Below are 15,385 nucleotides of genomic sequence, written 5' to 3' on the forward strand. Positions count from 1 at the left end.
TTTCCTATTGACTTTTGTTTTTATTAGGTCACTGATCATATTTTTTTTCCAACCCAAAGACAATAATACACACAGAATTCTAAAACGTCCCATGTAAATTGTTTACAGCCTTTTAATTTATTTAAATCTGAAATTCCCAACTATCTCTAGGCCCAGTGACTTGCAATTGTAGTTCATGTGAAAATGTCTAAATTACAATTTATTCATTTTTTGTCACCATTTAGATTTTGTGTAGTAGCATATTGAAGATACACGAGAGGGGGGGGGCTTTCATATAGATTCACCTACTCAATAACATGGATTTGTTTGGGGGGGGGGGGGGGGGGGGGGATTTATTTTCTCTTTCCTCCTCCTCTCCCGTCCCTCACAACTAAACAAACATACATTTATTATCCAACTTAAGTGTAGCAAACATTCAAATCACATCAAATGGAATGGTGTATATGCTTAGATTTTCAAAACTCTTAAGCTTTATTAATAGATGTTTACATCCTAATTTACATTATGTTCCAGTGCAGGAAAAAAGTTTTGTTTTTGCATTAAAAAAAAAAAAAAATACAGGAGTAGAAATGAATATTTACAATGGTTTTCACATGCAACTCTGAAGCCAAAAATTGCTGAACTATTGCAGCTGTCCGTAAGTACATTTCACCTTGTGGAGCAGGGGGGGAGGAGAAAAGAAATAAATAAATAAAATAAAAATCCACACACACAGACTAGGTAGCATAGCATTAAGATTATAGGTTCCATTGCTGTTCATACATTTTAGAGCAATGCTGCAAATGCATTGTATATGGTTGACAAACATGAAGATTTCCCTTTTCAGTAATTAAGACTGATCACACAAGCCAGTCAGTAATGAACTGACTAGCATTGAAAAGGAAAATGTATTTTTTCAATCCTTTTGAGCCTCAGTTTGCTCAGCGCACACTAGTGGAAAGTTGCTGCCTGTGCAAATAAAAATAATTTAAAAAAAGCTAGTGCTCAATAATGATTTATTTCCCCAAAGGAGTAACTCCACTTGAATAAAGAAAAAAAGATACATACTCTCATTCATTGTATTTATTTATTTTAAACATTCAAAACACTCAAATAAGACCGTAATACTCTGCTTCCCGGTCCTCAAATGTAACCACTAAAGCTACACTGCCACCTCCCAGCTTTACACAGCAGGCTAGCTTATACCGACACCCACACAAAGGAGGTTGACCACTATGAAAAATATAATGAACAGCAGTGACCCATGCAAATGCTAACAAGACCGGTGGGACTATTTCCATGTCAAGCACGCAGGCACAATTTTGTAAAATGGAGAAAAAATAAACCCGCTAACAAAACTGAACAAGCTTGCTGTTTTTTTTTATATATATATATATATATATATATATATATAAAAAGTAGCATCACACAGCTCTTGGCACAAGAGAGAATACAGAAACAAGCCCCTTGCCGTTTCAGCAGACTGCCTGCCATTCATAACCGTATATGCCTCTACCGGTAGCCTTTATGAAAACAGAAAGAAAGGTTAACCTAAGGATTGTTATTGTTTGCTTAAGTTAATCAGTTTCTTTTACTTACTCTTATTCAAAAGCTTCTGGTTCAAAATTTTTAGCTCTGCTTGGAATAGGGCAGGCATGTTCCACCAGCTAATAGTGAGCAGAAGCATGGTCCACCATTCAAAACAGAGATTAGACACAGTTGACATTTGAGCTATGCATTTTAAACACAATTTATAAAGATGAAAAAAAAAGCCATGCAGTCCAGCATTAAAGGCACCCTAAGAGCCAGACTACTTCAATTATATGTGCACCTCTATCCCTTGAGTGCAAGTCTGGCTCAAGGGATGTAATGATAAACCAGATTTAGATGGGGTCTTGAGCAGGGAACAAAAGCCAAGCATTATTACAGTGCAATGCTGAAGGCAGATCTTGCTACCTTGGCAAGGGGCTCACTACCCTTGAAGAGAATGTAAACACACTAAATGGTCCAAAGCAACAAACAGATATCTGTGTTATTGGTGTTATTGCACACCACTACAATCAACCTACTCAGTAGCTTAGCACTTGCTCCACAAACAATTCACATTTTTCAGTACACCCAAAATAACAAAACCCCAGCCACCAGCAATTTATCAATTGTTTCACTGAAGGAAAATCGTAATTTAATTTTAGCAACATAAATGTATGCCAATTTAATATATGCATCATTGAAGAGTAAAAAACTAAAAAAAAAAAAAAACACACTATCCCCATCTATAGATTCAACAAACCACAGGGATAGTGGTTCGTCTCCCTCAATGAATAATTAAATAGCTGTATGCCATTAAGTAATCATATCTAATTTGTAACAGGGTCTTCAACTGGATATCCATTCTGCAATATTTTGTACAATTATATACAATATACAGGCAGCAGATGCTAAGTTTGTTCTGTAATATACACAATCAGGGAAAGTCTTATCAACTCTGTCAAGCAAACAACAGGACAAAGATTTGGAATCTTTTTTCAAATGTATCCCCCCCCCATCCCACCACCACACACTTAAAGCTGCAGTGTCCCATAATTACACTACAATGGAACTCACTTGCGTTGGTTCACTACATAATTCCGTAACGTATCCTTCTGTGTAATCTACTTTATCAGAAGCACACAATTTTATGTATGGGATACTACACCTTTAGTAATAACTAAAGCTTGATCAACCATAAAGCAAATTATGTTGGCTTTAGGGGCATATTACAAATCAGTAACACTAAAGCATTCAGATATGTCTACTGAGAATCTTTAAGACTTTATACTGCGCCATAAACTCCTCACAATTTAGCGACTGTGGTTTATATATACCATTTTAAATTTGATTTTGAAACAACTATGTTGCAAGAGATATAACAGTTAACAGCAGCTATTGTTGATAAAATAGGAAGTGACCCACCTATGATTTTGCATTTAAAAACTAAAGACTATTAATAATTTGCACTTAAGATTTCAGGAGTATAAAAGTAATAAGTAATTTACATACTTCTGAATCAACAATTTGAAGGTGTGTTACGACAAAAAGAGAGAGTATGTACAATACATAAAAGCCAAACAAAAAAACAAATCACAGTAACAGAATCCATTTGGACAGTAAAGTAAATGCAACGAAAATGTCATTAAGATTAAATTCCTCCGTGCTGCTAACCAAATTCTCTTTTAGCTGGAAGCTGTAGTGATACAGGTATTGAGGTTTACTCTTACCAGACACAGACGGTGTTCTTCGACAAGGATGTTATAATTAAAACACATAACAGCCCATGATGCAGAGCCATGTCCAAATATAAAGAATAAACTAATACAGGGAGTGGCACTGGGAAATCTGCCTGCGACACATTAAAAGGCACACTATTAGCAGGCATTATTTCTACAGATTTTAAAACATGCCCAAGATTTTTTTTTTCCAATTCTGTATACTTGGTAAATTGGACAAGGGGAGGTTGTGATGAGATTAACCAAAGTGTAGAAGAAAATTGTGCTTGGAACTTAGCACTACATTCAAGATCATATTCAAATGCCTAGCTATATATACAAATATTTTCTTCTATGGCTATTTATTAAAAATCAGTGACAGAAGCAGTAAGACTTGACGGATGCAGATAGGTCTTGCTGGTAAGCAATCAGTGCTGGAGTTTGGGGCTAAACACAGGCAAAATAAGAATATTTAAAATCACTGAAATTAGTACAATAGATATATCTGGCAGGTTATTAAATGTTAACAGAAATATTATAAACAACAAAAAAAATCATTCTGGAATGAAAATGCTAAACCAGAACAAACTTAGGTTTTATTATCACAATTTCTCATGAGAAGCTTAGAGGTTCAAAAGTGCCGTTGTACTTTTCAAATTAATTTGAACACTTCAACTCAGGAAAATGCATCTTCATTTCAATGGATAAATGTTAGCCAGTAAATGCAACTTTGCAACCCCCACATTAAACAACTTTAATAAAACTATTTTTTTCTTCTTAACTGGCGTTAAAGCAAGTTACAAAGCACCTGATCTTTACCCATTGTTATAGAAATGCACCATCCACAAATTTCCCCATGTGTTTGGGGTGTTTTCCTGACTGGAGCCAATTGAACAATATTAACTGCTATGGTGTATTGAACACAAATTTGTAAAACAGCTGTATTGCCAGTGCTACAATAGTAACACAAAAATAACAATTTACTTCATGCAGTAGAGAAGGAGATACTTATCCCTGATACCACACCTTTGAGAAGGAGATACTCAACCCTTCTACTACAATGTTTATATTTACCGTTTAAGGGGGAGAATAAGCCTTTGGTTTTCAATTACTTTCATACATGATTATAGTCTAATATCGACCTTTCTTATCCAAACATCTAAAGCGGACACTAATAGAAATTTTATGTGGTTAATTTTAATCCATGTAGGTTTGATTTACTAAAATAAGTAAATGCAAAAAGAGCTTCAAGCAGAATGTATCAAAATGAAACTAAATCTCAGGATAGGCAATTCTAAGACAAACATTTTTGGAAGCCATGAAATTCAACAGAAGTGCAACTCAGTATTGGGATCCTAGAGCCAGCAAATTCTTTATGGCAACCTCAGAGCTAGACGAAATTTAAATTTAGAAAATAAAGGTTTTAGGGTATTGGACCAGCAAAGTAAAGAACAAGTGATGGATGTAATAAGCTGGTTGGTCTTAGATTTTAGTTACATCTATTTAAAGGAGAAAATAAAAGAAAAAGCTGCTGTGCACTGATTGACAATAAGTGTGATGTGTGTGGGGTCTTTACAGCAAAGAAAACAAAAGGAGACAGCAGATGGGAGGTGCTGTGCAGGTGCGTAGAGTGTGCATGTGTGTACCGACAGATGGACGGGGTGCAATGGTTAATGCAAGCAGACATCTTCAGATGAAGGTGAAATCAATTTAAAAAAAAAAGTTACTAATGGGTATGTTTTCAGAAATCATTATCGTCATCATCTTATGTCAGATTAACTTGCTCCCCGTGCATCCCAGGGTTGCACTTTGCAGTGATGTCACATGGGATCAGTCAGGGGGATTCTTCCCAGAGTTCCCTTAGTAGGGGATTAAGATGAGGGATTGCGGTCATCACTGCCAAGATTGAGGAGGGAAATTGTTGACCTCTGCCAGATCCTGTAGAGATGAACCTTTATGGGTGTAGGTCAACTTGACCCTCATTCGAAGCTGTTGCTGTGAAATAACAGGAAAAAACAAAACAGCTGAGTGTCAGTTATTTATTAGAGATGTTTCTCAAATAAACTCAATATACCTATTGTCAGTACTTGCGTTTATCAACCGCTTTAAAAATGTCAATGGATCACTCAAAACTTTCAACTGCATTTATGCACTTTACTATAGTTCAATTTTATTAGTAAAAAAAATGCTGCTACATTTCGGTAGGGGTTGCTAATGATCATAACACAATTCACCTAACAAAGTCAATACTAACATTGGGATTCATTATTATTTTATCAAGTGTCAAGACAAGCCCTTATCTTCCAGTTAGGTTTCTTTGGTTCCCCCCTCAGCTGCCAGACTAAGGCTAGTTTAAAATGAAACCCAACAAACCTTCTGTGGGTTGAGTACTTTAATAATCTGTGTAACGGTTCCTGCGTTCAGTGCTGGGACAATATTACTGCTGGGAGATAGGAGCTGCAGCTGGAACGTCTAACAGAGAAAACATGATGGATGAATTCTTGCAGACATGTCACAAATCTGGGTGCTAAGCACTCTATCAAATGTTTCTTTATACTTTTATAATATTAAAAGCTATACTAAAAAAGAAAACCCACAAAGTTATAACAGAAGACAATTATACCTTTGGTACTGCAGCCTGGAATACAAATTCTGTCATCTCGACCTCTGTTGAATTGGAGGCGTGCATGGTTATAACTGCTATATTCGGATTTGTGTTGGACCTTTCAAATGTGAAATCTATTTTCAGTCCGTTTTTATTGTATGCTATCATAGGCGGAATACCTAGAAGAAGGATGAGAAGTAGTATTTACGGTTTGTCAGTGCTTGGAGAAACAACAGCTTTTCAAACTTTGTCAATGGGCCACTGAAAGTTTCACACAACAGCAAACTAACAAAACTTTTACTGAAATGCTACAGCATTACTTATTTTTGTAGGACTGCATGAGAAGATTTACGACTACTCAAATATGCATTTAAGAGATATTTAACAATATGCATTTAAAAATGTATTTAACAACACTTCTTACCTGCTGCAACATCATTGAAAAGTGGCTGTGACGCTAACCCATCTAATAGGAAGGGAGGCTGGGAGATTGAGACCTGAGGGCCAGGTGCAGGAACACTCCCTAATGTAAAATAAAATAAAATACTGAACTAAAAAAATAAACGCAAGTCATTCTCCTACAATGGCTGTTGAAGCCAGTTCTGCTTACCGGAAAGGGAGAGATCCCCAAGCAGATCTAGGAGCTCTCCGCCTGCTGAGACTAGTTTTGTTGGGGGGGCAGTCTGAATCACAGATATTACATCATTTCCTCCAAGAAGGTCAAGCAAGTCATTTGCCTATAAATAAATAAATAAATAAATAAATAAATAAAAGAAATGTAAATGTTACTCCCACTAGGGCTTTAATGGTGCTACATAATGTTCCTTTAGGTTTGCCATGAACCGCCATGTCTGAAATACTACATAAAACAAAAAATACAGTTGACAAGGTATATCATTTTCTTGAGACCATGCTTTAATCAAACAATTTATATAGCTATACTGTGCCTCAATTGTTTGTAGTGCTACTGTTGAAAGAATGTAGGAGGGTAAATGTTAGGAACTTGTTGACTGAAGAAACTGCCTAGGTTTATATGCTGCCCCATAATCTGGCATGTGATATGCTGTCACACCACAAGCACTAATGAAAAGTAAAGGTATAACTTTCCATTTATAGTTTTCAGAAACATAACTTTATAATGCTTTACTGGAAGGGCATTTTGCTTAATTTGCAGGTGTAAAAATGTCACCACCAGCAGGGGTCTCTAATACAAGGAACGTAAAAGGGTACATCATGGCTTTTAGATTATATATATATATATATATATATATATATATATATATATATATATATATAGTCACCTCCAAAATTATTGGCACCCTTGATAAAGACAATAAAATAAACACCAGTACTGAGCTATATTGTAATTTTCCAACATGTGGAATATATTTGACTTTATTAATGATTCAATGGAATCAACCAAAATTACACATTTCTCAAATTATACATTTATTTCCAAAAAAACATGAAGTGTCACAATTATTGGTACCCTTGTTTTCAGTACTTTGTGCTCCCTCCCCTTGCAAGGATAACGGCTTTTTCTATAATGTTTAATGAGATTGGAGAACACATTGGGAGGGATCTTAGACCATTCCTCCATACAGAATCTTTCCAGATCCTTGATATCCTTCGGTCTGCGCTTATGGACTGTCCTCTTCAATTGAAACCACAGGTTTTCAGTGGGGTTCAAGTCCGGCTGAAAGTTTAACCATTTCTTTGTGGATTTTGATGTGTGCTTGGGGTCATTGTCTTGCTGGAAGATCCACTTGCAGCCAAGTTTCAGCCTCCTGGCAGAGGCAACCAGATTTTTGGCTAAAATGTCCTGGTACTGGGTAGAGTTCATGATGCCGTTGACCTTAACAACGGCCCCAGGACCAGTGGCAGCAAAACAGCCCCATAACAAAGATCCACCATCATATTTTACAGTAGGTATGATGTTCTTTTCTGCACACGCATCCTTCTTTCGATGCCAAACCCACCGCAGGTGAGCGTTGACAAAGAGCTCTATTTTCGTCTCATCTGATCATAGCACCTGGTTCCAATCGAAGTGCCAATGCCGTTTAGCAAACTCCAGGCGCTTACGTTTATTGCTCTCAATAAAGGCTTTTTTCTGGCAACCCTTCCAAATAGCCTATTGGCATGGAGGTGGCGTCTACTTGTAGCTTTGGAGACTTGGTGACCCCAAGATGCAACCAAGTTCTGTAATTCTCCAACTGTGGCCCATGGATTTCCCTTTGTGTCCCGAACCATCTGCCTCGCTGTGCGTGGGGGCAAGATACACTTGCGTCCTCTACCAGGCAAGTTTACCACTGTTCCAGTGGTTTTGAACTTCTTAATTATTGCCCTAATAGTGGTAAGTGGTATATTTAGTTTTTTAGCTATTGTTTTGTACCCATTGCCTGATTTATGAAGGTCAACAACCATTTGTCTCTCTTCATTTGTGAGTTCTTTGCCTTTCCCCATGGTGATGGATGGCAAATGGATTTCATATGCGTGTTACCTCATTTTTATACCCCAGTGAAACAGGAAGCCATGGAAGGCCACAATACAGTTCCTTAAGACTGAGATGAACTTAAAGAAGTAGAATGTTAATGCAGATTTAATTTTGTTTGATTTTATTTAAGAATCTTTAGGGGTGGCAATAATTCAGACACCTATCTGAGAAAGGTTTTTAGTAACAAGTAATAAAAAATGTTCTCTGAGCAATTGTATTAGAATAAAAGAATATGGTTTTCCCATATATTTGAGCATAAAATATAGCTCATTAACTGTGTTTATTATATACAGCCTTTTTTGCTCATCTTTATCAAGGGTGCCAATAATTTTGGAGGTGACTCTGTGTGTGTGTGTGTGTGTATGTATATAAAAATAAAAGATAAGGTACAGTTCCTCTGAAAGCAGACAGATTCTTACATGACCTTGTTCATGCTGTGGAAAGCAACACTGTTACACACAACCTTTACTACAAAAAATAAATAAATTAAACTTTAGCTCATATTTATACATATTTTTAGGGTATAAAGTTGTAAAATCACAGATTTGTTATACAATGCTTAGGTAGACCTCCCTTCTGGTAATTACCCTGACGGGGGTTTAACTAACTCATCATCCTATAAACAAATGGCTGGTTTGTGGCAGACCACAATTAATAGTGACCTTGGACTACCAAATAATAACTTGGGTAAGGTTGTCCAAGACTGGTCCCATTGGTGGATATGAAACAAGACCCCAAAAAAATTTCCAATTACCCGGTAAACTTCCAAGGACTAACCTGTTGGCCAGAGACTAGCACCTTGGCACAAGTGTCCTTACCTGGTTAGCTGGCTGGGGGACATTGGGCATATGTTTAGTTTCCAGGATTGAAGGCTCTGTTTCTCCATTGGTCTGCACAATCTCTGTTGGACCATTGGTGGATGTCTTCTCCATGACAGGCATTCGCTCCAATAAGGCCGGCCTGCAAAAAAAAATTATAGAAATCTACTTTAATATAATTCCTACAATCATCTGAACAAATTCTGGTAATTAATTATCTATTTTAGTTTAAAATGGTTCTCAGTAAGTTACTGTGTTGACATAATTTGTGGCAACAGATCAAGCTTTAAGCTTAAAAGTTATTGGAACTCATGATCTTTGAAAGATTGAATGACATGCACCTTTAGGGTTCTTTAAAACCATAAGGATGCATTTACTTTGGAAAGACACATAAAATCTCTCCCCCTCCCCCTCAACCCCCAAACCCTACCGAAGTTCACCATTCTTACAAAAACATAAAACACTACTTCCATTACAGTTTAACGGTACACACGTCAATTGGGTACATAGTTTAAAAAGAAAGCAATACAAAGTGGTCAATTAAGAATTACCTCATGTGATCGTATTTCTTGAAAAGTGCATTGTATTCTACTGCCCTCTGTTGGAGCTCCACATCTATGCTGCTACCGTAAACCAAAACAACTTTCTTGATTCGGCTGTAAAACAGGAGACAATTAAATGAGACCTGCGCATTCATCCAGCTTGGCTTCCCTGAGTTCAGGACAGAAGAGGCTCCATTAATGCATCCCAAAGGAGATGGAGACAGGTCTGAAACCTACCTAATGCATACCAACTGGATATGACAAGTAATCTACAATGCTTATATATATATATATATGAGGTAATGGCAGGTATTTGCCCTTTTGCCCACAACCAACAATAAGTCTATAATTCTCATTTAAAAAAATGAGAACACAAAATACCAACATGTCTTTAAAAACTACAAAATACTTCATGCTTGGGCATAGAGGATTAAAGATACTCACTTTACAGTACTGGCAAACCTGGTGGAGAGTTTCATGATTGCTGTGAGAGAATATCCCCTTGTAACGGTGGACGACAAGTTTGACACCAGGATGCCTTCCAAAACGTCAAGAACTTCATCTTCTGTAACCTGGAAAGAAAGTGAAGTCTATAGTATGCATGATTTACAAAGCAGGGCCAGGGGTTTTCGGATCTGATGGAAGTAAATAATTAAAGAATGTTATTTAAATAAAAAAAAATAATTAAATAAAAACTGTCCCCTTCTAAACCAAATGAATCTGTAAGTTTAATCATATATATGTGGCCTAATTGCTGCCTGTTAAAATAACCAAAGTACCTGAATGGGCTCCTCCTCCTCGCACTTCCCAGACACCAGCAGATCTCCATATTCACCTATACACCAGGACGACACTTGTATAAGAGGTTGCTGTGGGGAAGAAAGAAAATAATTTTAGAAAATTATATTTTAGGTTTTAATTTAGGTTCTGCACTATATTTATGGGTTTCCATAACAAATAAATTAGCATTTAATAAAAAATAAGGGTCATTTTTAATGCACGCCTCAGTCTGTGTTAGAATAGTTATGGCAGAAGTAAAGTAAATAACCAGTGAAAGAGGCAAATTTAATGTAAAATACATACATGTGGAAAAAAACAAACAAAAGACAGATTACAATTGGATTAAAATCTCAGCACTTAACTTGCTGCCTTGAGTTAAGCATCTAAAATGCACTCACATTCTTTACAGTTCCTTACCATTTACTGTGACGCTACAGCTTACCTGCGAGATATCATCAATGAGGGCTTTGTAAAGCCTCTGCACTGTATACCCATGCATCTCCACACTGTTTGTTATGAGCTGAATTAAGTTGGGCACAGCGTCATCTCTTACATAGCTGCCAGCCTAAATGAACAATAATAATTAAGCATTAACATGACAATTAAGCAATACTTGATGTGTTTGTTAAATTTACAGCATGTAATGTACACTAGTGTGGCTTTGAATGTGAGAGTATACCGTATTCCTTCGAATTGAAGGCACACTTTTTAAACCCCATTTTTTTCTTCTAAGTGATGTTGTATTAAAATAAAAACACCAACTAAAGGTGTGAATACCCGAGCACACAAACAGCAACGTGACTGGCTGCCGAGAAGACGTCACTGCCTGATATCGAATCACCCATGACATACAGGCAGCCATTTTCAAAGAAGCGTCATTAGCTTCCTGAGGAATGCAAAGAAAAGCTTTTACAATTTCAGCATTTCGTTATTGGTAGGGATGTGAATTTTAAACATTTAAAAGTATAAACTCTAAAGTGGTAAAACATTTAATAATATGCTAGACATATAACCAGTCACGTGACAAATGTCAAACGCATTTTTTTTTTATGCATTAATTTTAGTAATTTATCATCAGTAGTCTGCCGTGTATCAGACTGCTCTCGTGCCACAGTAAGGGCGGATATTCTAAAACGGAAGGGGTTTGGCAATTGCCTCAAAGTAGCTTTTCTAATTGGTGCAAAAGAAAGATTGACACAGGGGCAGGGCTTATTCTCGGTCGATCTGGCACTTCATTGGAGCACTGTGTGTGTGTTTATGCCTGTAGTAGGCGTGGTATGGTATTATTTCCATAGCAGTGTAATAACACTAATGACAAGTGTTTTTTCCGAGTTTGTTCTATATTTAAAATGGCATCTCCAAACAAAGGAAGCCACGTTTGGAAGTATTTTGAGGAACCAGACGAGAAAACCGTGGTATGTAACAGGGCGTGAACAGGGGCTACACAGAAATCGTGAAATTATCCCAATACCTCGATTTTTAAAATATTCTTAAGAAATAAAATGTCAATTATTTTTATTTCATACAAAAAAAAAAAATCACATTAACGAAACTGTACAGCTCTACAGTGTGCCTGCGTGTACTATTCGCCATGGACAGTGTTGTGCAGTGATTGTCATGTGACTATATACAATCTAGATGGGAAATTAAAATACTACACACTGTAAACAAGAAAATGGATGTCTCAAAATGCAGTATCCAGCAGTTTTACACAGCGATGGAGGTAAGCTCTTCTGTACGTACTGTAACGTTACTGTAGATCACTACCGAGAATCGGCTGTTGACAAGCATTTAGATTCAAGTATTCACGTTGCAATTACCAGACTCGTGGACCCCGTTCCCCAATATTAGGTGGAAGGCTTTTTTCACTTGAAATTGTTCTGTAAGCTTTTGGACCGAACGGCCATTTATGTTTAGTACAGTTTTTATTTGTATGTTGGAACTACTACTACCCCTGAGACACACTTCAAAACAGGTAGGCCAGGCATCTCTTTTTACAATTTAATGTAAAGTTGTATGGATACGTGAATTTGAATACTTAGTAATACCTGACCATACAATTAACTGCACAAGAAGGAAAACATTATATTACTTAATATATTACTTGATTATCTGTTAGTTTGGCATTTAAAAAAGGACTTGTGGCAATGTTTGAGAGGTTTATGTACACTAGTACAGTATGTAGAGGAGAGTGATGTTTGATTCAAGCATTCGGAAATTGTAATGCTCAAGTACTCGTCTCGAGCAACAATAGATCTCAAATCCCACCGCTACTATCAAAGACCACAAACTTTTAAATCTCTGAGGCAGACTTTTTAATATCAGTCACAGTGCTCCTTAAAATTCCAAAATATTGTGCTATTTTATCCCTGGTAATTACCTTTTCCAGAAGTGAAAGTATTTCCAACTTTTTTTTCAATTGTAAGCACAACTCACTTTCCTGTAGCCATTTTGTTTAGTGCTGTACAGTGGGTGATGTTCGTCTCTCTTTAAATTTAACTTTTTTTAAACCATATAAATTTTGGGCAAAGTTACACACACACACACACATATAAAAAAAAACATTAGGTTCCTGTTTTATTGTTGTTAAATGAACCTTTAAGAAACACACTATCCTAAAAACATGATATTATCCGAAAATGTGTTCAATATGTATATAGTTATATCTTCACTAGCAACATTAATTACAACCATAAATATAAACATTTCAATATCTACTTTGATGTGTAAGTGTTTTTTTTTTTTTTTTTTTTTTACTTTGTAGTTAAGTCTTTGCGATGTTAAAACGTTATTTGCTTATTTAGGGTTTATTTGCTTATAAAATACTAACCAGGGCTGTCAGTATCAGCATGTAATACAAAAAGTGTGTGTATGTAGACGTGGTTTAAACGTTCATAAAAATTTGCCAAAAGCACATCCCTAATTATTAGGCTCCGTTCTAACAAGTACCTTGGACAGATCAGAATTGCTGACCAGACCCCTGTATTTTGACATGCCACGCAATACCACAGTTCACAAAAAGGGAGAAAAACAGGTGTCACGACTGGAAATGAGAAGCAGCGCATAACTGTAGTGCTCTGTGTGACAGCATACAGCCGCAAACTGCCTCCATACATCGTTCTCTTAAATGCGTAATTGACGTTTTATCTTTGTAAATGCAGCTTTATTAGAGGTTTATTTTTTTTCTCAAATTGAGGGTTAGAAATATGGGCTGCATCTTAAATTAGAGGGCGTCTTGAATTTGAAGGAATACGGTAGTTTAAATGAATGAACTGTTTTACAGAGACACTCTTCTTTTATCTGAAATGTATGGTTCAATGGCATATCCACACCTCTTTACAATGCTGCAAGACATGGGCAATCAGTGCATAAAATACATGTATACAATTCAGCATGATCAGTTTGCAGTTTTTTTCAGCCATGTTGTCAATACTTACAGTATCAACATCTTTATAACAGACTCAATATATCACAAAACTTTCATCACTCAACAGCTTAATAAACCAGCAAAAACTGTAGTTATCAGTTGCCCAGATAGACCACATGCTTTTAACTGTATCCATCCTCCAGAGGGTTCTCATACATCAGGTATAGCCTGTTTCAGATACTGCTCTGCTTGCTTTAGAGTCCTTAACATGTATAATTTAATAACACTAATTGTTTCTCAAATAACTCACAACACTAGTTAAGTTATGCAAAGGTCACATACCGTGGTTAGAACTCTCATAATAGTGTCTATGTGCCATCTTTTTGAGGGTGCGTATCTGTGAATATAAAGAAATATAAATATAAAACAAACACACACAACCAAAACACTTAAGCTACAGAACTGCTATTGTCAGAGAAATGACTGTCAACATAGTTTTAATAAACTCTGTCGATGGATCACTTAAATTCTTCATCATACAATTTTGTTTGTACATACAAAGAGCCAGTAATGGAGTCACAATGCAGACTTACTTCTCTGCTGCATGGAAGACCCCCGATGCACAGTCTGCTTTGAACTCTGGATCACAGGAGTCCAGGAAGTAGAGCAATTCCTTCATCATTCCACGGATGTTATTTCCATTGACAAGAGCAAAACTCAGCTCCATTGCACGTCTGTACCAAGAGAGAAATTAACTGTCATTTGTAACTGGGATTTCCAGCTAGACACAAAAATTATAGGTTAAGAAAATAGTTAGCAAATGCATGTTACCATTTAACTGAAATACAAAATCTTACTTGGCAGAATGCAGGTACCAGGACTGGTTTATATCAGTCAGTGCTTATCTACTTAGAGCATCATTTTTTTTTTTACTGGAGCATGTGCCATCCAGTGTGAATTTTACAATTTCTTATCCACTGAATTAACTGCAAAAGGGACTTAACAAATTAAGACTGTGACCCTGTTAATGGAGAACCCTAATCCCTGTACATATCAGAGGGAGAGATTAAACACAATGTATTGGCTGCAGAGATCCAACACCCAACCAAGAACACTCTGCACATGGATATTCTTTTGGATAAGAGTACTGGCAAGGTTGTCTGATCTAACATCTCAGCATTCTAATTAACTTACCGCTTTATAGATACATCTAAATCTTTTAGACAGTCAACAATGGTGCTCCGATGTCTCTGTACAGCATTGTGGTCCGTCTGTACCGTCTTCAGTAGTGATGTCAATGCCACATACCTGAAAACAATTTTAGACATGTTCACGTGTGGACAAACCTATATATTCACTACATAATCATTTTATATAAACACTGTGTGTGTGTGTAATATATATTATATTTATATATATATATATATATATATATATATTGTAGCAATCTCAGTTAACACAGGCAGGCGCATCACAAAGGGACCTCTCACACTAAAGCATAGTGCCAATACCGCTGTACAAAAGCTCCTTTGCAAGGAGCGTATATCGGGCTTAT

At 36.5% G+C, this 15,385-nt stretch overlaps 1 protein-coding gene and 1 non-coding gene across 7 annotated transcripts in view; both read right to left on the bottom strand.

The window, feature by feature from the left end:
- Nucleotides 1-15,385, bottom strand: part of LOC117425121 (AP-1 complex subunit gamma-1) — a 26,637-nt gene continuing 11,252 nt past the window's right edge. For all 6 annotated transcript variants that reach the window (XM_058993722.1, XM_058993723.1, XM_034041814.3 and 3 more), the window contains exons 11-23: nucleotides 15,025-15,138; nucleotides 14,424-14,564; nucleotides 14,173-14,227; nucleotides 10,906-11,028; nucleotides 10,463-10,552; nucleotides 10,128-10,255; nucleotides 9,693-9,797; nucleotides 9,142-9,283; nucleotides 6,440-6,566; nucleotides 6,254-6,352; nucleotides 5,848-6,008; nucleotides 5,598-5,696; nucleotides 1-5,219 (exon numbers count right to left, since the gene is read on the bottom strand). In XM_058993722.1, the coding sequence (XP_058849705.1) occupies nucleotides 5,118-5,219; nucleotides 5,598-5,696; nucleotides 5,848-6,008; nucleotides 6,254-6,352; nucleotides 6,440-6,566; nucleotides 9,142-9,283; nucleotides 9,693-9,797; nucleotides 10,128-10,255; nucleotides 10,463-10,552; nucleotides 10,906-11,028; nucleotides 14,173-14,227; nucleotides 14,424-14,564; nucleotides 15,025-15,138 (1,486 nt within the window). In that variant the 3' untranslated portion in view covers nucleotides 1-5,117. The remainder of the gene's footprint in view (nucleotides 5,220-5,597; nucleotides 5,697-5,847; nucleotides 6,009-6,253; nucleotides 6,353-6,439; nucleotides 6,567-9,141; nucleotides 9,284-9,692; nucleotides 9,798-10,127; nucleotides 10,256-10,462; nucleotides 10,553-10,905; nucleotides 11,029-14,172; nucleotides 14,228-14,423; nucleotides 14,565-15,024; nucleotides 15,139-15,385) is intronic.
- LOC117425997 (small nucleolar RNA SNORD71) lies at nucleotides 14,297-14,378 on the bottom strand. Its single transcript, XR_004548073.1, has one exon. It is a non-coding gene; the product is annotated as a small nucleolar RNA SNORD71 (small nucleolar RNA).

Source organism: Acipenser ruthenus, chromosome 20, assembly GCF_902713425.1.
Source record: "Acipenser ruthenus chromosome 20, fAciRut3.2 maternal haplotype, whole genome shotgun sequence".
NCBI classification, from domain to species: domain Eukaryota; kingdom Metazoa; phylum Chordata; class Actinopteri; order Acipenseriformes; family Acipenseridae; genus Acipenser; species Acipenser ruthenus.